This window comes from Mesoplodon mirus (assembly GCF_964341445.2).
Source record: "Mesoplodon mirus genome assembly, chromosome: X".
Taxonomy (NCBI): domain Eukaryota; kingdom Metazoa; phylum Chordata; class Mammalia; order Artiodactyla; family Ziphiidae; genus Mesoplodon; species Mesoplodon mirus.
Window position 1 is genome coordinate 116938706 of NC_138981.1, and position 27290 is coordinate 116965995.

Consider the following 27290-nt stretch of genomic DNA (forward strand, 5'->3'; position numbering starts at 1 on the left):
ACACCAGGTGTTAATTCTGAACCATTGGGGACCTGCCAGTATAAGCTTCACAGAAGTTAATATTTACATGGCTTTACAAATAGATCCTTTTTGGAGGAGTTTTTAGTTTCATCATGTATGCTATTTTATGACATTTTCCCTAAACTGAGAAAAGCAAGGAAGCACAGGAGAAAACACTCCCCGCAGCCACTTGGTAGTCTTAACAGCTACAGTTTCTTGACTTACCAAGCCTTTGCTATGCGCTATATGCTGACACCATGCTTGGAGTCTTCATTGCCCTTGATTCTCCGAGCAAGCCTGTAATGTGGGTACAGTTATTTCCCCCATTTTATAGATAAGTAAACAGTGACTCAGAGTAAGTAGTTAAGTCACAAAGCAAGAAAGTGATGAAACCAATAAAAATACACAAGAAAGTGCTCCAAGAGGCATTTTAGCCCTGTATGCATACTTTATGTTTTCATGAGACATGAAAAAGATGAGAAAGAAATCTGTGGGTTTGTACACAGAAAGAAATCCCTTGCTGCTGTCGATGTTTGTACACAAAAAGAAATCTCTTGCTGCTGTCGATATGAAATCCCTTGCAGCATCTGTACCATACGCAGCAAGTTTGTTACAACCTCTAAGATGACTTAATTCAACTAATTGTGACAAAGGGAAAATGGCCTTTATGAGAAGACTGTCTCCCCAGGGGCTTTGCCTAACTCATGTGCTGTCCTTCTCATTTCAAGGGGCAGCCCTGACCCAGCAAGCACCTGGTCATGTTTGCCAGAAGGGGGTTAGGGCTGCCCTGAGTTACTTCTATTTGTTCATCTGGTTCCATCGTCCACATAAGTGAGGTGTTAGCTGGGGGGGGGCAGGGGAAGGGCGGCATCCAGCCCATGGTTATAGGACCAAGTGAAACCATTCCTCGGCATCATGCTCTCAGCACCTGAGGTAACCAGTCACGGCCCCAGCCACATCCTTGTTAAGAGAAGAAGCCATACCATATGCTAGTTCAGATGCCTAGTGTTGGGTGATGCCTGTGATGCCTCTAATGTCATGTGGCTTCAGTACCATTCAGTGAACTTCATTTAAAGCTAATATAGGGTTTGAAGTGATCACAATAGCTCCATCACTCAACTATTAAAGTCTAATCAACTGCAAAGCAAGTGATTCAGTGGGACCACATGGACATAGCTTATGTTTCAGGCCCATTTTTTAAAAAAATTCCAAATATTTCAGGAACATTCTATCTCTTCCTTGTTCTTACTGAATAAGATCTTAAATTAACTTAGCCCGTCTTGAATCACATTCTCTTATCCTCACAGCTGAGCACGCTGCCTCTGTTAACCCCTGAACTTGGGAGGAAATGTCATTACGTCGTGCGACAGAGAAAGCAAATCTGAGCTGCTTAGTCATATTTCACCGGGTGGCAGTGCTCCTGGCTCTCTGGACACGACCTGGGATGCTTCCACTCAGCTCCTACTAAAAGCAGCCACCAAGTCAGCAACAAATAATGCTCTCAGCTCAGAAACTGAACTCAATTCGCCACTGGTATTCCACTTACTAGAATACAGTGGATGGCATTTGTACCCTGCCTGGTTTTAAATGATAACTGTTCCAATTTGATATGGAGCAAACCCTGCTCTCTACTTCTCTCTTATTTCCTTCCTTTCTCTCAATTTCAGCAATTTAGGGAACAAGATCTGACTTATGCATGTAGTTGCAATAACATCAGTATACTGAAAAGAGCCCTGATGTGAGGGTCAGGAGACCTTGACTCCAATCCCAGATTTGTCCCTGCCGAGCAGTTGTGAGGACCTAAGGAAAGCAACACTACTTTCTTTGTGGCTCTGTTTCGCATCAGGACAGTGAGAGATATCATTGACCAAAGGAGCACAGGAAAAGGCCTGCTGGTCCATCATCTGAATAGGGGCTCCCAAAGGCAGCATCTTGGCTGGGTCTCCAAGGTCCAGAATCTGGCCTTCAGTTCTCAAGGCTCTTGAAAATGGACTCATATTAACCACGTTCACAAAAGGCCAATGCATAAGCCAAAATGCCAATTTACTAATTAAAAAAAAATGAAGAGGATTGGATACTCCCATTTTATGGGCCAGATCACTCTCTCCCAATAGAGAAATCTACATAGTAAGCCAAATTACAATTAGAAATTTGTTGGATAATACAGAATCAAAGCAAAGGGAGTCTGGGGTATCACGGCCTAACATAATTATTACCTGTTTATAGTTGATTTTTCAAAATGTCATGTTTTAAATGGCCTATATATAAATTCTGGCTTTAACTTGCCACCACTGCCTCGTGGGACTCAGATTGCAATTGTGGACAGCTTTGACCATCTATGTCCTTTTGTCTCTGTGGATTTATATAGAGTTACTTTAGATAACTAATACGGGCTTCTAGATGACTTGGACATCATCTCATCCACAGCTAGGAAGTCCAGCTCCCCAGAGCTCCTGTAATAGGAGCAAAGATCTGAGTGTAATTGTCACTGCTCACACCTCATCGAGAAGTCCCCAAATCCACTCCGGGATGGTTTCCTCAGCATCACTGACATCAATGTATCCCACCTTATGATCGCCATTCTTCCTTGTTAGCACTCACCTAGGGAAAAAACCGCTTTCTCCACAACAGAGATTTATCTTCAGTTGAGTAACAAGTGTTGAGGAAAGTGGCGAATGAATGAGGAATGATACAGGAATCTTGGTGGGGATGGTCCCAGGATTAAAAAGAGAAAGAACAACTGGCTTTGGATAATCTCACCGAAAAGAGAGTAGGCACGAAGGAAAGGGAAAGATGAAATCTCTCTTGTTAATAGCGTTTGCCAAGCCAACAGTGGGAAGCCAGAGGCTTAGAACCAGCTGCCTCTCAGCTCGCTGGCCGCTGTGGCCCTCCCCCTGCCCCTCCTCCTGTGCCTCTGTCACTAGAGCCACACTGGCTGCCAGTTTTGAGGGATGCGGGCAGACGGGTGATGCCCCAGCTGTTGGAGCGTCTGTGCGCCAGAGCTGGGGGTGTCCTTCCCAAGCCCCAAGCCACCACCGCGTTGGAGAAGGGGACTTAACTTCTTAGTTGTGCAAATTGGAATGAGGAACACATTTTCCCGGGGACATAGTGTCACCTGCACCACTTAGTCTCTATGACATCCATAGTTCAGCCACATTAGTTATTACACTAGCCGCTGTGGGCCAGCCAAAAAACAGAATCACCACGTAGCACCTTGTTTCTATGGGAAAATGTGTTCTGTGTTCCTAACAATAACTTAGAAACAAATATTTGGAAAATAATCCATTTTTATACTGAAGAATGCCTGAACATGGGGGCCCAGATCAACGTCCTCATCCTTATATTTCTTCCTTGCCCTTTCACATAAAGGATGAATTAAAAAAGGAGGAATTAAAAAGAAAAGAATACCCTAGACACTCTGAGTGCTATTTATTTTGGAACTCTTCATGATGAATCCAGCAACACGTGTGAAGACCATGAAAATAAGCTCAGAAAGTGTAAGAGCCGACAGATCCTGCCTGTTTAACCATCCAGGCGGTTAAGGAGGAGACTCTCCTGTGAAGATAGAGTTCCTGCAGCCCCTGTTTTCCTAGGAGCCTCCTGCGATTTAGGGTTGGAGCCCGAGAACCTAGCAGAAGCAGCTGCTTCGGGACAAATTCCATGCTCAGGAGAGACTGGTGTTAAATGAGCCCTACCCAAAGCTGAGGGAGGGAGGAGGGCAATGAGCACAGGAGCCCCTCCTCCAGCGGTCTCATCTGCTGCCTTCCTTAAAATCCTCCACTGACTCACCCTCACCTCTCTTTCTTCTGAACAGCTAGAGCCTTGCAGTCTGGGTAGATGCTGCACACATGCACTGTCAATCACCTACCACTGTAATATTCTCTATTTATTCTGTGAGGGTTAAGATTAGCCCTGGCTTTCCCATTGGAAAGCCAACTCTTTGCAGTGCAAAGGGGCCCCCAGCCCTGGTCCAGCATTCAACACATGAGACACTCGACAAATAGTCATTCATTGGTTGCTTGACGGGATGGACTGTCAGAGACAATTAAAATAAATTGCGGCTAGAATGTAAGCCCCATGAAGCCAGTTCTTTCCAACCTTTTTCATGGCTGGATCCTCAACATCTAGAAGAGTGCCTGTCACATAGTAGGCTCTCGATAAATGTTTGATGAGTTAATGAAAGTTTAGAAGCTCTCACCAATTGGTGATTAATTATAATTGAGGAAAAGGCATTGCCGAAATTATAGTAAAGGCAAAAAGAAATATCATTAAGGAAGAAAAAAAATCCATTTCCATGTGACTTTTCAGGAAACATCTGTCATCTAAAATAATATACACCTGTGCTCGTCTGCAAACTGAAGCCCTGTGACCACGACGTGACCAAAGATGCTTCAAACTCCATGGTGGTGGATTTCATTAACTCGTCTGCCAATGCGATTACTGGCCTGTCCCAGGTAGTACAGGTTCCTTTTAAATCTCCTCCCATGATGTGAGCACTATAGAGAAGGGACACTGGAAAGAACTGTGAGATGTTACTGTTTGGCTGGGCTGGGCTATCTTTTTTTTTTTTTAACTGTTTATTGTAAAATAGCTTAAATGACAGCCACTAAGAGCCACATTCACCTGTTCATCCCTTGCTCTAAAAGAGGCTCTGAGTCCCAGCAGGGCACAGTGGGATGTGGCAAAACACAGCAAAGTAACCCACGAGAAGTAAGAAGAGGTGATAGGCAATTGGCAAGACTACAAATCACACACCTGAAGTCCCTCTTCCACCAGCTAATCCGGGTGGGAAGGATGTTGTACCAAAGTTTCTCCTACTTTCTTTCTTTCAAGATCACCTTCAACCATTCATTTGGCAAAGACTTTTGGCGCACTTTGCTTACGTCTCTATGTGAGTCACTTTTTCAAATCTGCCCTTTTCAGAGATGCCCATCAATGCCTAACAGACATCAATCAACCAATTAATTAACTAATTAATTAATTAACTAATTAATTTTCCTCCACCTGACCCCAAACAGGATCTGTGCCTAGGAAACCATCCAAACACAGGAAGGTGGGTGCTCGGGAGCTCAGATAGCCAAGTCATCAGGAATGGTGCTTTCAGTTAAAATCCACATCTCTCAGCCTAAGGTAACCCAGCCTATAACTGCCTACAAGGTCAAGTCCACGCTCTTCGAGCCAGCATTCAAAGTCCTTCTCAAGCTGGTCCCACACGTAGCAAGCCCATCGTTTCTCATCATCACCTCCTTGTATGCCCCAGAATCCTTTGCTTCCTTCACTGTGCCTCTCTCTGCTATGCACACTTCTCCTTATGAAAAAGTTCCCTCAACGGTCTGAATCCTAGCGGTCCTTAGGAGCCCATCCTCCATCACTCTCCTCCACAGGGTCTTCCCCAACACTACACCTCAGTACACAAAGGGCTTCTCTTTCTCACAACTCCGTATTATGCTCTAGATTCTGGAAGCTTGGCTACCTAGCCATCCACTTCTACACACTGCGAAACTCCACTATTTCCCATACACATGCTGCCTTTTCCCACAATTCTCAGTACTCACCATGTAGACAGTGCACAAGCACTTGCTGACTATTCCTCTTTCCTTTCAACCAAAAACTTAAGCAGCTATTTCTTCCACCAGAAACACCTGTCCTTTGGTCATACCTTCCCCAGAAGGAAAGACAGGGAGAAGGTAATTTTTTCCTGGTAGAACTTGATAAATCAGGGCTCATATATTTTCCATCACTTGGGAAGATAGATGCTTCTTTTTGAAGAATATGATTGAGAGAAGTGAAGAATGCTGACAAAGCATTTACCTCACCCAAAGGAAGTGAAGTTACTACCTGGGATCACTTGGGAGAATCAAAGTTATGGAGTCCTGGATGTGCAAATCTCACACGTGGACAGCCCAGTGAAATCGAGAGAGTTTGGGTAACATAAGGAATAAGAAGTGACCTGAGCACTGGAAAGGCAGAGAAGGGCTTCCAAATGACATTGTGGCACCTAATCTCTCATACCTTTCATTTTCTTTTTCTTTTTTAACTTTTAAAAACATGAAACAGGTGCTCCAGCTTGACATAAAGAAACTGAGTAATCCCATATTAGGAAGGACCCGGCTTTCTTTTTAGCCTTATTTTCATCCACTAAAGAGTCACTTCTATGAATAAAGTCAGCTGTTGATAATCTACATATGGACTGTTAGATATGCAATCTATCTAAAATAAACTTTTAAAAATTCACCCACTCATTACCTATTCAACAAATACTTACTGAACACCTGGTATATGCCAGGCACTAATACATAAATTTGTTTTAAGATAAGAAGTAAAAAGGATGCTATATAAAATCTAGCAAATAAAATCACCCACAAGTATACCAACTGTCAAACATTGTTTTTCATTCTGTTCTCTTTGCTTGAAGATGATTTTTTAAACCCCAATCAGGATTTTCCCCAATCCATTCCCAAATACCAGCATATCATCAAAGAATGCAAACTGGTCATTTTACAGTAAAAATGCTGATTTATACTATCACAACACACATTTCTCCAAAGAAGTGGCTAAATTTCTTTTGTTAGTAAAATACCTCATTCTCTTGGTTTGCATACATTTCTCAGAAATTATTGGTAAGTAGCCCAGGTTTGCTGGAAACCTAGCCATGAAGAACAGACAAATGACAAGACAGAATGTTCCTCAGTGTTGAGACCTGCTTCACAGGCCGGGCTTCATGAAAGCTGTTAAGAGCTTGACCCCTTCGAGATGCCTCTTAAAGTAATATCCATGTGCTTCCAAAGCATAAGGAAACCTGTATGTTATTGTCTAGGGTGAGACAAGTCCTTATAACACTTTCACTCACTGCTTTGCAAACTGCTGCATTTCCTCCCACCTTAATTTAATTCCTTCTCTTCCCTACTGCCCTATTCAATCCCTCAATTGACATGTCTGATCTCTGTAATAATATTCAAGTCCCCAAGAAAGTATAAAGCTGGGATTTACTCTCTTTCTCTAAGCAGAACTAAGTTAGGAAGATAAATCTTCTGCCAAGAAGTCAATAAAAATGACACGTGACTATTATGTCATCTGGGGTGATCCACAGCTCTGAACTCACACACCCTCTGTGCGGAAGGGTCCAGTTTGCCAGGGTATGACAAAGTGGGGAGCTAATTAGACAGATGTCTGGTGTTGTAAGTCTATCTTCCAGATGACAACAGAGCAAGTGGCAATGCCAAGACTGAAATGCAGATATGGAGCAGCTTCTGGACTGAGTGGACATACACGTCCTCTAAAAACGTAGGTAAGCAAACGCCCTAAGCAATAGGCAAGTGCCCTCACTCTTCTTCATTTGCAATTCAAAGGCCAGACCTTGTATTTCCTTTTGGTACTAACCCCAAGGTCGTCACCAATGGCTCTGCATACCTTATGTTGCGCTGGCAATGTCTTCGCCTCTCAGATTGATCCTGGGGGGTTGCCTCAGTGATAACATATGACCAAATTAGAATGGGGCTGGAGTAGGGGAGAGTGGCCAAGATTGTATGGTTTGAATAAAGGGCTGTATTGTGCTCTGTTGCCCCCAGAAACAGCCTGGATTAGAATCAACATTAAAACTAAATTAAAGGGGCTTCCCTGGTGGTGCAATGGCTAAGAATCTGCCTGCCAGTGCAGGGGACACAGGTTCGATCCCTGGTCCGGGAAGATTCCCACATGCCGTGGACCAACTAAGCCCGTGCGTGCGCCACGACTACTGAGCCTGCGCTCTGGAGCCTGTGAGCCACAACTACTGAGCCCACGTGCTGCAATACTGAAGCCCGTGTGCCTAGAGCCCATGCTCCACAATGAGAGAAGCCACCACAATGAGAAGCCCGCGCACCGCAACAAAGAGTAGCCCCCGCTCGCCGCAACTAGAGAAAGCCCGCATGCAGCAATGAAGAACCAACGCAGCCAAAAATAAATAAATTAATAAATAAATTTAATTAAAAAAACAAATTAGAGTTGAGTTAGATTTAAAACAAGATAACTTTGACACCTCCCATCAGGAAGATTCAATTGATCAAATTTTGCAATAAAATGCCTTCCTTTTGCTATTATCAGCATACATTCAATCCAATTCAGAAACTATATTTTTCCCTTTTAAGTATTACATATCGTGGGGGGGTTTGTTTCTTTTTATTTTGTTTTTGTACAGAGGCAACTGATTTTTTTTTTTTTTTTTTTTTTTTTTTTGCGGTACGTGGGCCTCTCACTGTTGTGGCCTCTCCCGTTGCGGAGCACAGGCTCCGGACGCGCAGGCTCAGCGGCCATGGCTCACGGGCCCAGCCGCTCCACGGCATGTGGGATCTTCCCGGACCGGGGCACGAACCCGTGTCCCCTGCATCGGCAGGCGGACTCTCAACCACTGCGCCACCAGGGAAGCCCGAGGCAATTGATTTTTATTTTCTCCCCTCGACTATGTGCAAATCAACAGGTTTATTACCTCTTTCCTGGGAGCAACGGGGAAAGTTTTTGTCAGTCATAACCAAAAACAAAAAAACATTTGTTGAATTGTTTAATTCAACTAAAACAAGAAGCATCTTGCTCTGGGGTGGATTTTTAAATTTCAAGCTATCGTAATTATAAAACAAATGCATTTGTTTTAAAAGACACACCAACTATTTCATCCAGGTAAACAAGAGAAACTGAAAATATTCTTTTTACACATTCTCCTAGTTTATGAATAGACTAGAAAAGAGTGAAAGGCTTTCCTGATTTTTCAATTCCAAGAGGAATCCGTCCAAACCGTTTCTATTATTAGCACACAAAATGGTAGCTAAAGAAGTTACTGTGGTTAACAACTGAATAATTCATAGTCTCGGAAGAATTCTGTCGCTTTGTCTTCTCCAGTTCCTCTTTAGAACTGGATCCCCAAACATATTTCTAATCCTGAGTTGTTATAAAGGCAACCATATACAAATTCTTCTCAGCACTTAAAAATTGGCCACACTAAGCACTGAGAACCACAGCAAGACATTAAGCTGGAGACTTAACAGGAACTCTTATAACCAGTTCATGAAACTCTTAAGATTACACATATATTGTCAGAAGTTAGAGTCACAGGTTCCAGTCTGTGTCCCATGGATATCACCGGGCTATAACATCACTGAAATTTAAACTGCCTTTATGCAGTGTTCCAAATAAAATATGTAAACACAGTAAATATGACCTACAAATAATTTTAAACACATTTCAACACCCTCTAATCTAAATTCAAATTATTTTCTATGAAGTGAGGCACTGAGAATTTCAAGTCTAGAAAAAGAAAAAAAAACACTTTAATTAGTGAGTGAAAGAGGTTAGTAATGTTGACAGGATGAACATTTCTGCTGTTCACCATGACAAGAGAGGTCAAGCTCGCCACCACTCTTCATCTAAAATTCCCAGAAACAGTCAACTTTATTTTGTCTTCAGAAGAGACAAAAAAAAGGGGGGGGGGTGCTTCCGTGGTGGCGCAGTGGTTGAGAGTCCGCCTGCCAATGCAGGGGACACGGGCTCGTGCCCCGGTCCAGGAGGATCCCACATGCCACGAAGCGGCTGGGCCCGTGAGCCATGGCCGCTGAGCCTGCGCGTCCGGAGCCTGTGCTCCACACAGGAGAGGCCACAACAGTGAGAGGCCCGCGTACGACAAAAAAAAAGAAGAGAGATGTTAAGAATTAGAAAATATGTGGAGATTTTAACCTTTGACTTTATTTTCCAAAAACGTTTTTCCAAAAACAAGCGATCTTTGCCAAATAAAGCACAGACCTGAGAAACAAAACGGGTGGATTTTTTTTCCTGGTTTAAGTTTCATCCCCGTCTAAATTCTCAATGTGGGAATTCCCTGGCGGTCCAGTGGTTAGGACTCCGTGCTTTCACTGCCAAGGGCCCCGGTTCTATCCCTGGTCAGGGAGCTAAGATCCCACAAGCCGCAAGGTGCGGCCAAAAGTTTAAAAAATATATATTTACATTATATATATATATATATATATATATATATATATATATATAAATTCTCAATGTAACTAGTGTAAAACCTCAGGACCCCTGGAGAAGCCATCATTCCCCAGAGCTCACAGTTTACCTTCTCCTGTATCCAAGATTTTTTAACGTTAAGATTCCTAAAGGAAATCTTTCTATAAAGCACGACTCACTTCTTAAATGGAGTTTGCCTAACGTAACTGTCAAAAAAAAGTGAACTTTTGTTTTGATAATGCAATGTTATCATTTGTGAACACTAGTCTACTGGGATACATTAAAATTCCAATTAGGAACTAGCTTTTATTGAGAGTTTACTCAGTGCTAGGCACTGGTGCTAAGTGCTTTACTTGCCTTTGCTCATTTAATGCTAAGAGGTGGCATATATCTAATTAGCATATACCTAATAATAATAAAGTAATATATACCTAATATTATCTACCACTACCACCAAGGAAATTAGCATATACCTAATAAGTGACTACCTCAGGTTAGTTCAAGTCCAAGGCTCAAGCTCTTAGCCACTTTACTACTATACTACTTATCAAGAACAAAGGTTCCCTGACCAAGAATCAGACCCAGACCAAGGCAGAGAAAGTTACAAATTCTGGCCACTAAACCACACAGCATGTGTTGGGTTGCCTGATCCCACACCAAAAAGGCCCTGATGGTTATGTTTGGCAGTCTGCTTTTTATAGTTTTTGTCTCCTGCTGATTTCATTGCTTCCATGTTACACATAGATATAGACTCTTTCTGCCATCGCCAGCAAGTCTAATCTAGAGCAACTTCTCTTCTCCTTTTATCACAACTTTTTAAATGCTGTTTTCCAGTTTACAAAGTGCTTCCACATACCTTATCTCATTTAATCTAATTTGCTATTTCTAACCAGTTTGGGGATGAGCAACCAGATTACCCATAATTCCAACAGGCTTCAATAAATAAAAGTAATTAGGCTCTGAGTGAGGGTCTGAGGCAGTCTCCTAGGAATAAAAGTGCACAAGTCTAAGGACAAAGATGGGGCATCTCTTTTGCAGCCCAGAGCTTCCCCGACCATTCAGTCATTATAGCAATCATTCATTTAATAAACATTTACTGAGCACCTGCTATGTGCCACGTTCTGTACTGATTGCTGGCGTTATAAGATCAAGTTCTGGTTCCTGCCTTTGAGAAGCTCCAAGGCTAGTAGAGACGGAAATGTGTCCCACAGATTACCATGGTGAGAGCGGGCAGGTAGAGCAAAGGTAGCTGGGCACAAGGGATTATGGGAAAATGGATGCTAACTGCCCAATCCAGCAGAGAAGATTTCCTAGACAATCCGAAGCTGAGGAGGTTCTCAGCTTGGGGGCAGACACTAGAGGTTGCTAGATGGCTGAACTCTAGATAAACCAGGGAAATAGTTCTCGACTCTGTCTGCGCATTAGAATCACCTGGGGAGCTTTCAAAACCAAATAATAACTTCAGAAGACTTTGGGGCAGCACTTACTCAAGCCAAACATATACACACCCTATGGCCCAGCAGTTCCATTCCTATGTATAAACCCAGCAGAAATGTGCACCAGAAGACATGCGCAGGGATATTCATAGTAGCATTGTTCATAGCAACTCCAAACTGGAAACAACCCAGATGTCCATCAACAGGTGAATGGATAAACAAAATAGGGGACATCCACATGGTGGAATACTACTAGCAATCAAAAAGAAAGAATGACATGGGGAACTCGTACAAATATTACCCTGAGTGAGAGAAATCTCATACAAACAGATACATACTATATGATTCCACTCATATAAAGTACAAGACAGAAAAAAATGAATCTATTGTCTTAGAAGTCAGGGCAGTGGTGCCCACTGGTGAGGGGTAGTGACTGGGAAGGGGCACAAGGCGGGTGGCTTTTGAATGCTGATGATGATGTGTTTCTTAATCGGTGTGCTGACTATACAGATGTGTTCAGTTTGTAAGGATTCATCAAACTCTGCTTATGTTTTGTGCAGTTTCCTGAATTCATGCTATATGGCAATAGAAAATTCGTTTAAACATTAAAAAAAGAACAAGAAATACCAAGGCCTGGATCTCACTGCAGACCAATTAACCCAAAAGCTTAGTGTGGGGAGATCCCAACATTTGTATTTTTTAAAAACACCCCAGGTGGCTCTAATGTGCAGCCATGTGTGCAAACCAAGGTTAGGTGTTCCTGTATTTATCAGTAGCTCCTCTGGGGGGATAGCCTGGCACGTAGCAAAGGGAGCAAGTTCTGAAGTAAGGTACATCAACGATTACATTCTGGCTCCATTTTGCACTGGCAGTGTGTGCCATTTGTCTGGATCATCCTCAAACCTCAGTATAATGGGAACAATATCCCCTCCCTCCCAGGATTGCTGTGAGGATTAAATAAAATAATATACTTAAAGCACCTAGCACAGTACCTAGAACATAGTAGGTGCTTGAGAAATGGTAGCTACTCAACTCCTTTTCCTCCTTCGTGTCTAAGTTCCAGTGGTGAGCAGATTGCTGTTAACGAACAAAACTCACGCTCTCCAATTTCTCCTCCTGAATGAGTTTCTTTGTAAAGACTGAAGTAACATTATACTTGGGCTAGTGATGTCAAACGAATGTCGGACATTTCTGGGCCCTGGTCGCTCACTCTGTTCAGCGCCTGCTACCCGCGAAGGTGAACGGAGGGGCGGCAGACTGTAGGTAAATACAAACCACAGACCCTCCTTTGGAAAGCTTTGTCCCTGTCCTCACTCCTAAGAACAGCGCCAGCCATGTGAGTTGGCAAAAAGAATAGAAAAAATTAATAGCTTGGAAGACATACCATCCATGAAATGTGCCAAATGAAACACTTTTGTATAAAATGTCATGTTTTTGTAAAAACAAACAAAACAGAATCCTGGGCTGAGAGCAGGAGATTCAGGTGAGAGTTTTGATGATACCACCCGTCAGCTGTATGACTTTGCTTCACTAAACTTTTCTGTTTCTCTGGCCAATGAAAGTAATGCCATCTCTCTTACAGCCTTTACAAGGGCACAGTGAGTTTCAGATAAGATAAATAGAAAGCTTTCCAAAAATTGAAGCAGCAAAGAAAGGCAAGACTGGAAATTTACTTTTTTCCAAACTCCAATCACCACCCACCACCCTCCCTCCCCAAGACTGAGAAACTCTCTGATATTAACTGCTCCAAGTGCACGCAGAGACTCCACCAGCCTGAAGCTCGCTTATGTAAGAAGAGACTGCAGCACTGCCTGGCATGTAGCATAATACTTTGCTTAAGAGAAATCCTTGGAAATGCCTCAGCTGAAGTACAAGGGCAAGCCCAGGCCTTACGTTTTGGAGACAGGCGCTCTCAGTCACGGAACACCAGAACTGTGGCTCGAGCAAATGATGTCATCCAAGCTCCTCTTACCATGGTCAATGTCAAAAAATTAAGACAGGAAGTTCAAGGACAAATTGTGGGGTTTCCAGGCAAATATAAGTTAGAAAAGCAGTTTGGACCTTAGAATCTTGCCTTAAAAGTTGTCTCCTATTCTGTAATGGTTTTTGGTTTATGTGAAGCTTTTCTTGACAAAAATATACATAGTTGCATAGAAAAATATATTCCCTTAGGACTCTATTTTTACTCCCACTACGCATTAAGAAAAGAAAAAAAAAATCATGTGAGTCACCCCTAGATCCAAAAACAATATCAAACCAAAAATGAAAATATAAGATTCTCGAAGAGACAGAGATAAACTTAAGGGCTCTCCACTCTAGAGCTAAGAAACTAAATCGCTCACATACCTGTTGGGTTCCTAAATGACTGGAAAATGAAAACTCAAAATTAACCACAGGCACGTTGAACACCTTGGAGATACAGGACTTTCCCCATCCACAGACCATTCCTGCGACAGACCTGTGTACTCAGCACCGAAAATATCCCCAAATGTACAGATGCCGGGGGTTGGGGGGGGTCAAGTTAGTATCAAAAAAATAGTACTGTTGACTCCCGCCCTGGTTCCGGGGAAAGAAGGAATCCGGTCTGATGCAAAGCTCACGGCCAGAGCCGGACAACTCGCCCCTAAGTTTGGCGCTTCCCAGCTCTCCGCCCGCGGCCCCCGCCCCCGCTCCCCGCACCCCGGAGCTCAGAGCCCCGCGAGGCCCTGGCGGAGGACGGACCCCGCGGCCACGGCCCGGGGAGGAAAGGCGGCTCCTCTCCAACCGGGGTCCTTCGCCCCCACCCCAGGCCCTCGCGCGCTTCCCTTCCCCTGACCCCCTCGCCCCGGGGCAGGTCACCTGGCTCGGCCGCTGCCCGCTGGTCCTCCGGTTGCTCGCTCGGTCCAGCCGCGCCGCCGCCGCCTCCGGGAAGCCGCTCGCCCTCCCGAGTCACGGGGCCGGCGAGCGGGCGGCCGAGCCCGTGCCAAGGCTGCGGGAACCGTTCCACCCGGCCGGAGCTGGGACCCTGCCCCGAGCGCGGCCGCCACCAGGGCGAAACTGGAGAGCTGGGCTCGGCTCTCCGGGGCGGGGAGGGGCGGCTGCAACTTTGCTCCTGGACTCGGGCGAGGAGGGGGCGCCCGTCTCCAAACTCCGTGCAGCGCCCGCAACCACTCTAGTCCGGGGAATTTTTTTTAATGCCCCCCCCTTTTTAATATAAAGGAAAGCCAGATTCTTGCCCTCAAGTTCTTGTTTCCAGAGCGGCGGGGACGCTGGGAGGGCGGAAAGCTGGGTGCGGGAGACGCGCCCCGCTGGGTGCGCTGGCAGCGAGCCGGTCGAGGGCGCGAGGGGCAGCGGCGGGCGGGCAGCGGCTGCCCTGGGAAGCCGCCTTCGCGGCCGCTCCGGACCCTGCTCTCAGTACCTCGCTGGCCCCCTCCAGCCCGGCGCCCAGAGCCCGGGAGGGAGAGCGGCCTGGAGGGACCGGGCCAGCGGCGTGGAAGCAGTGACCCGGACCTGGATCTCCGAAGTAGGAACTGGAAGTGACAGCGGCGCAGGGTAGAGCAGCAGCAGCAGCAGCCGCCGCCGCCGCCGCCCGGGTATAGCCGTGGCAGCAGCAGAAACCGCGGAGCAGCGGCGGCGGCCACACTGCGCATGCTGCTGCCGCCCGGTTCGGCCCCGAGCCCCGGGCTGCCGCCGCCTGGCCTGCAGCGGGCCTCTGCCAGAGCCTCGGGTGGGAATCCCGGCCTCACAGAGCAGCCCTACCTGGTGGCCCGCTTCCTCCTCCAGCCCCCGACGCAGCTCGGACCCCCCAAGCTCTTTGGTAAGCCGCTGAGACACCCCAGCAAGGAAGCGCTCTCCAGCGGCCCTCCACATCCCTCCTTTCCCCCAGCTGTCCTGGCTGCCCCTCCCGGACTCTCGGATAACAGGCCCCACATCAGATCCTCTCTTTGATGGAGAATGAAAAGGTTCGTGATAGATGGGAAATATTTCCGACCTTACTTGAAGTCCAATTTTTACAGAAATACAATGCAGTCGGTAGATTAGGATGGCCAGAGTCATGGGTGTCATTTGATGTAACTCAGGGCAATTCCAGTAGGAGTGTCAGATTGGCTCAACAGAAAGAAAGAAAAAAAAAAGACCAACAACTTACAAAATCCTCTTTAGTCTTCCCACTAGCTCAAATTGAGCGGCTAAATATACAAAGCTTTCCCCAGCGGAAACTGATGGAAATGGGCCAGTTAAAAACAGTGTCCAACAGTGAGACATTACCAATCACTACTCCAGTCTCTTCATTTTACAGATGAGTCAACCGAGGCCGAGGGAAGAGGACTGTGACTTCTCCGAAAGAAGGTGGCAGGTTCAGGGCCTGAAGGAAGGTCTGCTGCTACCCACTGCAGCTACTGCTTAGTTGCCTGGCCTTCTGCCTCACTCCAGGCACTTGGCTCCAGGGAGGCTTTGCTCTCCTAGAGCCGGAGCTCTCTTACGGGAGATTTTGCCTTGACTCATGATGAGAGCAGCCCCTTGGAAATGGCAGATCGTCCATCCCACAGGCCCCACTTTGGGGAGGGCGCCCCTGCTGTTCCAGTGACAAGGCAGATGGGATGACTCACGGAGACAGGAGGCAGTGAGCAGGTGGGGGCAAAGAAAAAGCCATACTGATACCAGCTGATGAGAGAGAGAGAGAGAGAAGGAGGGAGAAAGAGAGACAGAAGCACTAACTGAGCCTCATATACATTCAATGATATCCTTCATGAACAAAACATCTTTTTTACAAAGTAGGGTTGGCCCAGGAGCAGAATAGGAGAGGGTAGGGTATCCCTGGCAATGTATGGGTCATAAGGGTGGCAGGTGACAAAGCAGAAGTACCTGTTGGAGATGAGGCAGGGAGAAAGGCTGGCTGAAAGGAAAACCAGAGGACTAGAGCTGAGACAGACCAGTCCTTCCTGGGGCTATAGCCAGGACCATGCAGTCAGAGAGGTAGCACCCTGGCCACTCTCAAATGATCGCAAGAACTGTATCTGTCCCTGATTCCCGCCAAGTTCAAACGCGGAACAAAGACAAAACTAGCATTGCTAGGACAGTGTTGTCAAGGGGCTTCCTGGTCACATTAGCGACACTCTACCTAGACATGAGGATTCTTCCATATGTTCTGGAAGATTTCCTCTTGAGGCCTGAGTGTCCTCCCTGCCCTCTCCATTCTGTAAATAAATAAGAAAGATGTATTTGGTTTGCAGAAAAGGAAATGCAAATGAACTATAAAGGCATGAGAGATATCCAAACTCACTAGGAATCATGAAAGTCAAATTATAGCAATAAATGAAATACCATTTTCACCCAACGTTTTAGCAAACATTGAAGATAAATAATATCCAGGGCCACCAGGGACATGAAGAAGAAGGCACTTTCTACACTATTGGTAAGAGTATAACTTCAGCATTTTTGTAGAGGAATTTGAGAGTATCAAATTTTCACACAGTAATTCCATTTCTATGAAGAAAGATGTGTCAAGAATAATGACAGATGTGCACAAATCTCTATGTGCATATACAACATGATCCATTGGTATTTATCCCAGGAATGCAAGATTGATTTAACAGATGAAAATTAATCAGTGTAACACAACATATCAGTATAATAAAGGACAAAATCAGTGGTCATCTTAACAGATGCAGAAAAAGCATTTGAAAAAATCTGGCTCCCTTTCGTGATAAAAACACTCAAAACCTAGGAATAGAAGGGAACACCTTCAACCTGATAAAGAGCATTGAAAACCCACAATTATCATGATGCTTAATGGTGAAAGATTGAAAGCTTCCCCCTAAGATCAAAAACAAGACTAGGGTGCCCACTCTCATCACTTCCATTCAACACTGTATAGAAGGTTTCAGCCAGGCATATTAGTCAAGAAAATGAAATAAAAGGCATCCAGATTGGAAAGGAAGAAGCAAAAGTATCTCCATGCACAGATGACATGATCTTGTACAAGAAAGTCACACGGAATCCAATAAACTATTAGAACTAATGAACAAGTCAAAGTTGAAGGACACAAGGTCAATATACAAAAATCAACTGTATTTCCATGCACTTGCAATGAACAACCCAAATATGAAATTAAGAAAAAAAATTCTATTTGTAGTAGTATCAAAAGGAATAAAAGACTTTGGAATAAATTGGACCAAGGAGGTATAAGGCGTGTACACTGAAAATCACAAAACATTGTTGAATGAAATTTTAAAGACCTAAATCAATGGAAAGACATCCTGTGTTTATGGATCAGAAGACTTAATAATGTTCAGATGGCAATATTCCCCAAAGTGATATACAGGCTGAACACAATCCTTATTAAAATTCCAGCTGGCTTTTTTGCAGAAATGGACAGACTTATCCTAAAATCTATATGGGCACACAAGGGATCCAGAATAACCAAAATTATTTTGAAAATGAAGAACAACGTTGGAGGGCTCATGCTTTCTGATTTGAAAACTTACTACACAGCTACATTAAGTAATTCAGTGGGGGAAAGCATAGTCTTTTCAACAAATGATGTTGAGACAACTGGATATCCACATGTAAAAGAATGAATTTGGACACCTATCTCACACCATACACAAAAACTAACTCAAAATGGATCAAATAACTAAATGTAAGAGCAAAACTTGAACACTCTTAGATGAAAATGTAGCAGTAAATCTTCATGATCTTGCACCAGGCAATGGTTTTCTTAGCTATGATACCCAAAACACAAGCAACAAAAGAAAAAAAGATGAATTTGACTTCATCAAAATTTTAAAACTTCGTGTTTCAAAAGACACTATCATCAAAATACCAATGGCATGTTTCACAGAACTAGAACAAATAATTTTAAAATTTGTGTGGAAACACAAAAGACCCCAAATAGTCAAAAAAATCTTGAGAAAGAAGAACAGAGCTGGAGGAATTATGCTCCCTGACTTCAGACTATATTACAAAGCTACAGTAATCAAAAGAGTATGGTACTAGCACAAAAAGAGACAATCAATGTAACAGAATAGAGAGCTCAGAAATAAACCCACACACTTATGGTCAATTAATCAGTGACAAAGGTGGCAAGAATATACAATGGAGAAAAGACAGTCTCTTCAATAAGTGGTGCTGGGAAAACTGGACAGCTACTTGTAAAAGAATGAAATTAGCACATTCTCTAACACCATACACAAAAATTAACACAAAATGGATTAAAGGTTGGATACTATAACACTCCTAGAGGAAAACATAGGCAGAACACTCTTGGACATAAATCACAGCAATATTTTTTTGGATCCATCTCCTAAAGCAAAGGAAATAAAAACAAAAATAAACAAATGGGACCTAATCAAACTTAAAAGCTTTTGTACAGCAAAGGAAACCACTGACAAAATGAAAAGACAACCTACTGAATGGGAGAAAATCTTTGCGAATGATATGACCAATAAGGAGTTAATATCCAACATATATAAACAGCTCATACAACTCAACATCGAAAAAACAGACAACCAAATTAAAAAATAGGCAGAAGACCTGAATAGACATTTTTCCAAAGAGGAAACGCAGATGGCCAACAGGCACATGAAAAGATGCTCAACATCGCACTAATCATCAGGGAAATGCAAATCAAAACCACAATGAGATATCACCTCACACCTGTCAGAATGGCTATCACGAAAAAGAACACAGATAACAAATGTTGGGGAGGATGTGGAGAAAAGGGAACCTTCCTACACTGTTGGTGGGAATATAAATTGGTGCAGGGCTTCCCTGATGGTGTAGTGGTTAAGAATCCACCTGCCAATGCAGGGGACACGTGTTCGAGCCCTGGTCTGGGAAGATCCCACATGCCGCGGAGCAACTAAGCCCGTGTGCCACAACTACTGAGCCTGCGTGCCACAACTACTGAAGTCCACGTGCCCTAGAGCCCATGCTCCGCAACAAGAGAAGCCACCGCAATGAGAAACCCTCACACTGCAATGAAGAGTAGCCCCCGCTTACCACAAGTAAAGCCCGTGTGCAGCAACAAAGACCCAATGCAGCCAATAAATACATTTTAAATAAATAAATAAATAAATTGGTGCAATCACCGTGGAACACAGTATGGAGGTTTCTCAAAAATAGAGTTTTGTAGAAATGTAGAAAATGTAGAAAACATTATATATTAGGTTTGTAGACTAGGCTTTTAGGTTTGTATATTAGGTGTATGTTAGGTTTGTAGGTTTGTATATTAGGTTTGTAGTTTTGTAGAAATGTAGAAAACAGTATGGAGGTTTCTCTAAAAATAGAACTACCATGTGACCCAGCAATTCCACTCCTGGGTATATAACCAAAAAAAGCAAAAACACGAATTCGAAAAGATACATGCACCCCAATGTTCACAGCAGCATTGTTTACAATTGCCAAGGTATGGAAGCAAACTAAGTGTCCATCAACAGATAAATGGATAAAGAATATGTGATATATTATACACACACACACACACACACACACACACACACATACACGCACACACAATGGAATACCACTGAGCCATAAAAAAGAAGAAAATTTTGCCATTTGCAGCAACATGGATGGACTTGGCATTATGCTAAGTGAAATAAGTCAGACAGAGAAAGGCAAATACTGTATGATATCACTTATATGTGGAATCTAAAAAATACAACAAACTAGTGAATAAAACCAAAAAAAAGCAGACTCACAGATATAGAGAACAAGCTAGTGGTTACCTGTGGGGAGAGGGAAGGTGGGAGGGGCAATATAGGGATGGGGGAAAAAAGGGGTTATTATGGGATTATATGAAATCATGTGTGTGAAACTTTTGAAAATTGTAAAGCACTATAGAATTTAAAGGATTTTTCATTCAATAAAAAATAATTTTTAAAAATTAAATTAAATTTAAAAAAAGAAAAAGGGGAAATATTGGAAAAAAAAGAGAGAGAGAAACTATCAAAGTCTGGGAGGTGCTTCAGAGATACCTTTGTCTCCCAGGTGTTTCAGCAGACTTCCCTGACCAGTTGCTAGCTGTGTGATCCCCTAGAGACCCTAGGACACTGCGGCCATATGAGAACAGAAAGATGGAGGTCACTTGCAGAGGCCAACTGGCCACCCAGAGGGTCAGAAGGCAACAGCTCTTTCATGTGGTCACTGTGCCCCACAGCCAACACTCAAATTGTCAGTGTTCTGCTGCATCTCCAGCTTCATTTTTCTACATTTCCAAATTGACCATTTCAAGCTGCCACTCTTTTTTATATAAATAATAGTGTGTTCTTGGCAATAATCAAGCCCTGCTCTTCTTGCTTTTCATACATTAACAGTTTTATAGCGTCAACAAAAAAGTATTCAGCATGCCCTATACTAGGCACTGTCTGAGAGATACTCTATCTAAAGTGACAAGATATGGAAACAATCTAAATACCCATCAGTGGGTGAATGGATAAAAAAAAAGATGTGGCATATACACACAATGGACTGTTATTCAGCCATGAGAAAGAAGGATATTCTGCCATTTGCAACAACAGGGATGGACCTGGAGCACATTATGCTAAGTGAGGTAAGTCAGACAGAGAAAGAAAAATACAGTATGGTCTCACTTATATGTGGAATCTAAAAAAGTCAAACATAAAAAAACAGAGAGTCAAATGGTGGTTACCAAGGGGTGGGGGTAGGGTATGAAAAGTGACGTTGTTTAAGGGTACCAACTTGCAACGAGTAGCAAATATGCCGTAGTGCTCTAATGCCCGCTGTAGTGAACACAGAGAACAATATTGTACTATACTTAGGTGATGTGAGCTACAACGGCAGTCATATTACAAAACATAAATCTATCAAAGTAACACATCATACACCTTAAATTTACACCATTTTGTATGTCAAATATATTCAATTTTAAAATAATTAATTTTTTTAAGTTTGCAAATATTTATGTTGATGTCTGTCTCCCTAGCTACTTGGGAGCTTGAGACTGGATGGTCAGTGTTCTTGGCTGCTTGGGTACACCCCAGCTTTGCTTTCAGTCTCATTCCTTATGTGCTGATTTTATTAGGCTTCCCTCAAGGTTCTAGGAGTGCCCCGGAATGGCTGCTATACACCCCTTACAGACATAATTTTGCTTTTTTTTGTTTTACAGGCATAATTCTGTGTACAACACTACCTAGTAATAACAGTGTGAGCAGCTATTATGCGTGTCTTATGTGCAGTGACATATGAAGTGTGTCTTAAGTGCATTATTTCATTTGATCTTTAAAACAATCCTATGCAGTAGATATTACTAATGTCTCCATTACACAGATGAGGAAACTGGAGCAGAGAGAGGCCAAGTAACTTTTCCCAGAGTCACACAGTCAGAGCCAAGACTCTGACCCAAGTCTGTCAAACTAGAGAAGGTATGTGCTTAACCATGATGCCAGATATTGCCTCCTTACAATATTCATCTGATGCTCAGGCCAGCCTGAATTATCAAAAACAAATCAACGTATGCCTGGTGCCTTTCATGTAAGAAACGAAAATTATGTTATACTTTTTTAGAAAGATTTGTATCCAAAGTGGCTAAAAATTAATGGAGTAAGCATTAGTTATCAGAAAAATCCACTTATGTGAAATGACTCATTCTCCAACAATGCCAGACCCAGGAGGTGTTCCTTTTTATCTTTTTTAAAAATTTAGTTATTTATTTATTTTTGACTGTGTTGGGTCTTCGTTGCTACGCACGGGCTTTCTCTAGTTGCAGAGAGTGGGGGCTACTCTTCATTGCAGTGCACAGGCTTCTCATTGCAGTGGCTTCTCTTGTTGCAGAGCATGGGCTCTAGGCACACGGGCTTCAGTAGTTGCGGCTCATGGGCTCAGCAGTTGTGGCTCGCAGGCTCTAGAGTGCAGACTCAGTAGTTGTGGCGCACGGGCTTAGTTTCTCCACAGCATGTGGGATCTTCCTGGACCAGGGCTCGAACCCGTGTCCCCTGCATTGGCAAGCAGATTCTTAACCACTGTGCCAACTGGGAAGTCCCCCAGGATGTGTTTCTGTATCATCTAGTATTCTTAGAACCACAAAGAAGCTCGGTATACCTTCTGGCAGCTTCAGAGTGCATAAATCACTGGCAACCTCACCATGTTTTTATTTATCAAATAAAAAAGAAAATACCATGATCTTCTCATAGCAGACATGATTCCATAAGGCATATAGAGTAGGTTACACCTACCTCAAAAGCCATACACACTCATGTGCCCATGCACACACACACACACAGAATGCTAAAATTTGGCAATAGGGAAATCTGGAATAAAATATTCAGAGACAAGCATAGCTTGATGCTATGGCTAGCTTTAGGAAAAATTCTGAAGGAAGCAAAGTTTATCTGGGGCAAAGGTACTTGTACTACTACTACTAATCGCTAACACTTGAAGAAGACTTACCATGTAACACGCACTCTTCCGGGACACAAATTCATTGAAATCTCACACCAACCCTATGAGACAGGAGCTGCTATTCTTCCCATTTTACAGGTGGGGAGACTGAGGCAGAGAGGCATAGTAAAGTAAGATGCCCAACGTCATAAACCTACTAGTGGGAGAAAACTGAGATTTGTTTTTTTTTTTTTTTTTTTTTTTTTTTTTGCAGTATGCGGGCCTCTCACTGTCGTGGCCTCTCCCGTTGCGGAGCACAGGCTCCGGACGCGCAGGCTCAGCGGCCATGGCTTACGGGCCTAGCCGCTCCACGGCATGTGGGATCTTCCCGGACCGGGGCACGAACCCGTGTCCCCTACATCGGCAGGCGGACTCTCAACCACTGCGCCACCAGGGAAGCCCGAAAACTGAGATTTGAACCTGAGCAGTCTAATGTCCGAATCCAGGCTCAAACCACTACTAATACTTCTCCACAAGTAATACTACTAATGCACATCTACACTTATGTCCTTGATCCTGAGCTGAGCACTCTACGTACATTACTTCATAGATCTTTGGAGGTTGGAGGTCTTAGCTCTAAATTATTATGCAGTATCTCATTTGATCCTTACCACAACCCCATAAGGTAGCTATTATTGTGTCCATTTTACAGATAGAAACACTGAGGCACAGAGACATTAAATAATTTGACACACAGGCGAAAGTATCACCTCCTTTTCAGCAACACCCCCTATACTTACTATAATGAGCCACATAACATAAAAGAATGCAACGTAATTTAATTTACGGTTTCTACCTCAGGGCCAGGTTCTTTCAAGGCCTCTGTTCTAAAGTGTTAGTGGGAAAAAAATGACAATAAGCTTTCCACTCTTCCCAACTCAGGGGGATTACAGTAACCCTCTGCAGCAGCCAGTGGCCTGCTTTGGGCTCCACTTAAGTAGGGACTCACACCATACAAGCTCTGGCACTGGAAGCCTGCTTTCAGGGCTTGGGTGCTGTTTTTTAAAGGTACCATATTTTTGTTTTGTTTTTTGTTTTGTTTTTAATTGAAGTATAGTTGCTTTACAATGTTGTGTTAATTTCTGCTGTACAGCAAAGTGATTCAGTTATACATATACATACATTATTTTTTATATTCTTTTCCATTATGGTTTATCACAGGATATGGAATATAGTTCTCTGTGCTATACAGTAGGATAAAAGGTACCATATTTTGCTCTTTTTTTCTTTTTCTTTTCTGTTTTTTTTTTTTTTTTTTTTGGTGGCATGCAGGTTCCCTGACCAAGGATCAAACTCTTTCTCCCTGCAGGGGAAACGCAGAGTCTCAACAACTGGACCACCAGGGAAGTCCAGAAGGTACTTATTTTTAATTTTTATTTTGTTTTGTTTTGGAATTGGTTTCTGGAAAAGACAAACTAGCAAGCCACGACTGGGGACCACCGATCTTAACCATGGTTTCCATAAAATGCTTCCTCTGTTTCACAGTGAAAATAAACCAAGTACTTTTACTACAACACCATCTTCATTAGCAGAGTGAAAAACGATGACCACGAGGAAGGCAACCTGGGTGGGCTTACCTCCACTTGAAGGGCTGCACATCCTTTCAGGAAGTCACTGATGTTGTTGGTGCAGTCAGCTTCAGTTTGGGGCTCCAGACAGTACTAGGGAAACAGAGTCAAATGTCACTTGGAGACTGTCATCACATGCGGGTCACATCATTGCATCATTCACTGATAAGTAGATAAGGTAGGCTTTTTAAGGTGGGGCCAACGTTGCTGTCAATCCAGGAAGAGAAATTAACCACTGAAGGAAGTGATGCAAAAATCTAAACGGTCGGTCTTGTTTCAAATGTCACCAAACCCTTAGTCCCAAGCCGTCTCTACTTACAAACTTTTTCTCATGCTTTCTGCCAAAGCGTAGTAATAGCAAATTAGAGAAACCCTGAAAGTTGAGAAATTATAAGCAAAAGAACTGTACTCAGCATCACATTCCCTACTGACCTTAAGAAAATAATAGTAGGGCTCCACCTATAAACTTACTTAAAGTGCCCACTTTTCTTTTTGTTTTTTTTTATTTGGCTGTGTCAGGTCTTAGCTGCGGCATGAGGAATCTTTAGTTACGGCATGTGGGATCTAGTTCCCTGACCAGGGATTGAACCCAGGCCCCCTGCATTGGGAGCGTGGAATCTTAACCTCTGGACCACCAGGGAAATCCCAGTGCCCACTTTTTTAATCACATCCTCATGACCATGGGTTTCCAACATTCACAATTTTGGATTTTTAAAAGAGAGTAAGGTTAGTTTCACTTTGAACACACGTTGCATCTGAAACATATATTTGGTGTCTCTTGTTTTAACAGAATGTGTTGTAACATTTTGGATTATTTCTCCTGGTTGCTAAATAGCCTTTCTTTCTTTCAATGGGTATTTTATTTCTTTGTGAAGAAAATCTACACTGAATTTAGTCATACCGTCAATAAACACCATCTGTATCTCTTATAAATCATCCCATTTTTCCTCAGACTCACATGTACCCCAAGTTCAAAACATGTCCTCAGTACACAGGGAGGTATAACATGCATCTCTATGACAGAGCAAGCTCGTGACATGGGTTTTCTCCTTGTCCCTCACACCAGTGGTGTAACAGGTTTTCACTGTACTAATCTTCGGTGGCCAATTACTAAAGGATAACATTTCATTTTCCGACTTTTTCCAACTACAAAAACAGAAAGAAAGTCGAAGTCTTAGAAAGAGATTAAAGTAGGAGCGTCCCGTGACCCAGGCAATCGAAAATCTCCAGAGTGACATTATTGCTGCTCTCTTGTGGTAAGCAACCCCAAAGATACTGCAAATTTCCCTTACCTTTTCTATAGAGCCAGGCCTAAGTCTGTTGATCAGTTTGCATAGCACTACCCCATTTTTCAGCGAGGACTTCAAGAACTCCTCCGGATCACAGATGGTCTTTTTGGGGGAATCTAATACTCCCAAAGATATAAGCCATGTCACGATGCGTTCTTCTGGATTCATTACTGAGGACTGTACACTCCGAACAGCTCTCTGGGGCAGCTGCAAGGACTAAGCCACATCCGCGATTGCATCTGCTGTTGTCTTCCTTTTTATGAGTTCTCTTCTCGTGCTTGCAGCGCAAAACTCTAAAAGAACTTTTCTTAGGCAACAGTGGAAGCCACTCCAATTATGGGATTTGAAAACCACAGAGCTCACACTCAGAGATGTGGAAATAGAATGAATGGGGGGAAAAAAGTCCTGGATAACACTGGGTTTCTTTTTCAAAATCTGCAAAACAAATTCATTGGGATTAAAAAAGAAGAAGAAGAAATACATACACACACACACACACACAAAAAAAAAACCAACGGGTGCAAGAAGCTGTAAAGGAAGGAAGTGAGGAGGATGCTGGGGAGGGAGGAGAGAGAAGGAAGCGAGTGCTCTGGGAAAACAGAGGTGAGCCAGCACTTCAGGGGACCTTAGAAATGAGATACTCATGGGCCAGTCTGGGAAGAAGCTGTCAATATATAGTCTAGCCCCAGTGAAAATCTGGTTTCTGTCAAGAGGAAGATGCCAACTGCCTCTTAGGTCAGACAGATCTGAGCCTCGTGGGGAGCTGTGCTGGCACAACAGGGCTCAAAGAAGGTAGGCTGGGAAATTCTTCCAAGAAATGGCCACATGTCCTCATACTGTCTCACCGAGATGATATGTCACAATCATGCCTTGCAAAACATGTTGAGTTGCACGGTGACAACATGCCAAGCAGAGGAAGATTGTTCCTGCTGTCAGCCATCACTGTGTATAAGCACAAGCTAGAAGAATGGCATTTTACTTTGCAGCCAAAAAGCTATGTTGAGGGAAATAGACTAAGGATAACATCTGACATCCTGTTTACTTGCATTCTTGAGTGATTCTTTTTCTGGACCTGGTTCCACTACACAATCCAGCTGCAGTACCCTTAGCAAAGGCTCAGACACAGTCACATCAACGGATAAAAAGCACTTGAAAACAGAGCTTTTGAGAACAAAAGAACACTTGTCCTCTGTCTACACTACAGTCTGGAAAGTTGATGTTTCCCTAACAAGAAACACTGCCTTAAAAATACTGCTCTGGGAAAAAACTGGTCTATAACAAGAGATCTGAACTATTCTTAAACATCTTCATAACCAGTTAAAATAGTCATATTATTGGGAAATGTATGATAAGGCCAACAGTATAGCCTCATCTGGGCAAATGCATGGTACTCAGCATCACCACCCTCTCCAGCTTAGATAATCCTGCTGCCTGTTTTCAAGGCTTCCCCTTCTTACCCTGTAGTAACACTTACCAGACTTTACTATTATCACTGTTGATCTGTCTCTTCCACCAGAATGTACCCTCCCCTAGAGGAGGGGTCTTGTCTGCCTTAATGAACACTGTCCCCAGCAGAGTGCCTGGTACACAGTAGATGTTTTAATGGCTTAAAAAAAACATGTTTTCCTTGCTAATGATTTTTA

General features: G+C 43.4%; 1 protein-coding gene across 9 annotated transcripts in view; it reads right to left on the reverse strand.

Moving 5' to 3' along the window:
• Positions 1–25842, reverse strand: part of ARHGEF6 (Rac/Cdc42 guanine nucleotide exchange factor 6) — a 111772-nt gene extending 85930 nt beyond the window's left edge. For 5 of the 9 annotated variants that reach the window (XM_082610090.1, XM_082610089.1, XM_082610087.1 and 2 more), the window contains exons 1-2: positions 25651–25842; positions 24368–24451 (exon numbers count right to left, since the gene is read on the reverse strand). In XM_082610090.1, the coding sequence (XP_082466216.1) occupies positions 24368–24451; positions 25651–25815 (249 nt within the window). In that variant the 5' untranslated portion in view covers positions 25816–25842. Of the gene's footprint in view, positions 1–14249; positions 14889–15149; positions 15192–15381; positions 15402–15537; positions 15556–24367; positions 24452–25650 lie in introns of those variants that run through there. The other 4 variants (XM_082610094.1, XM_082610092.1, XM_082610093.1 and 1 more) reach the window with 4 other exon arrangements.
• Positions 25843–27290: the final 1448 nt, after the last annotated feature.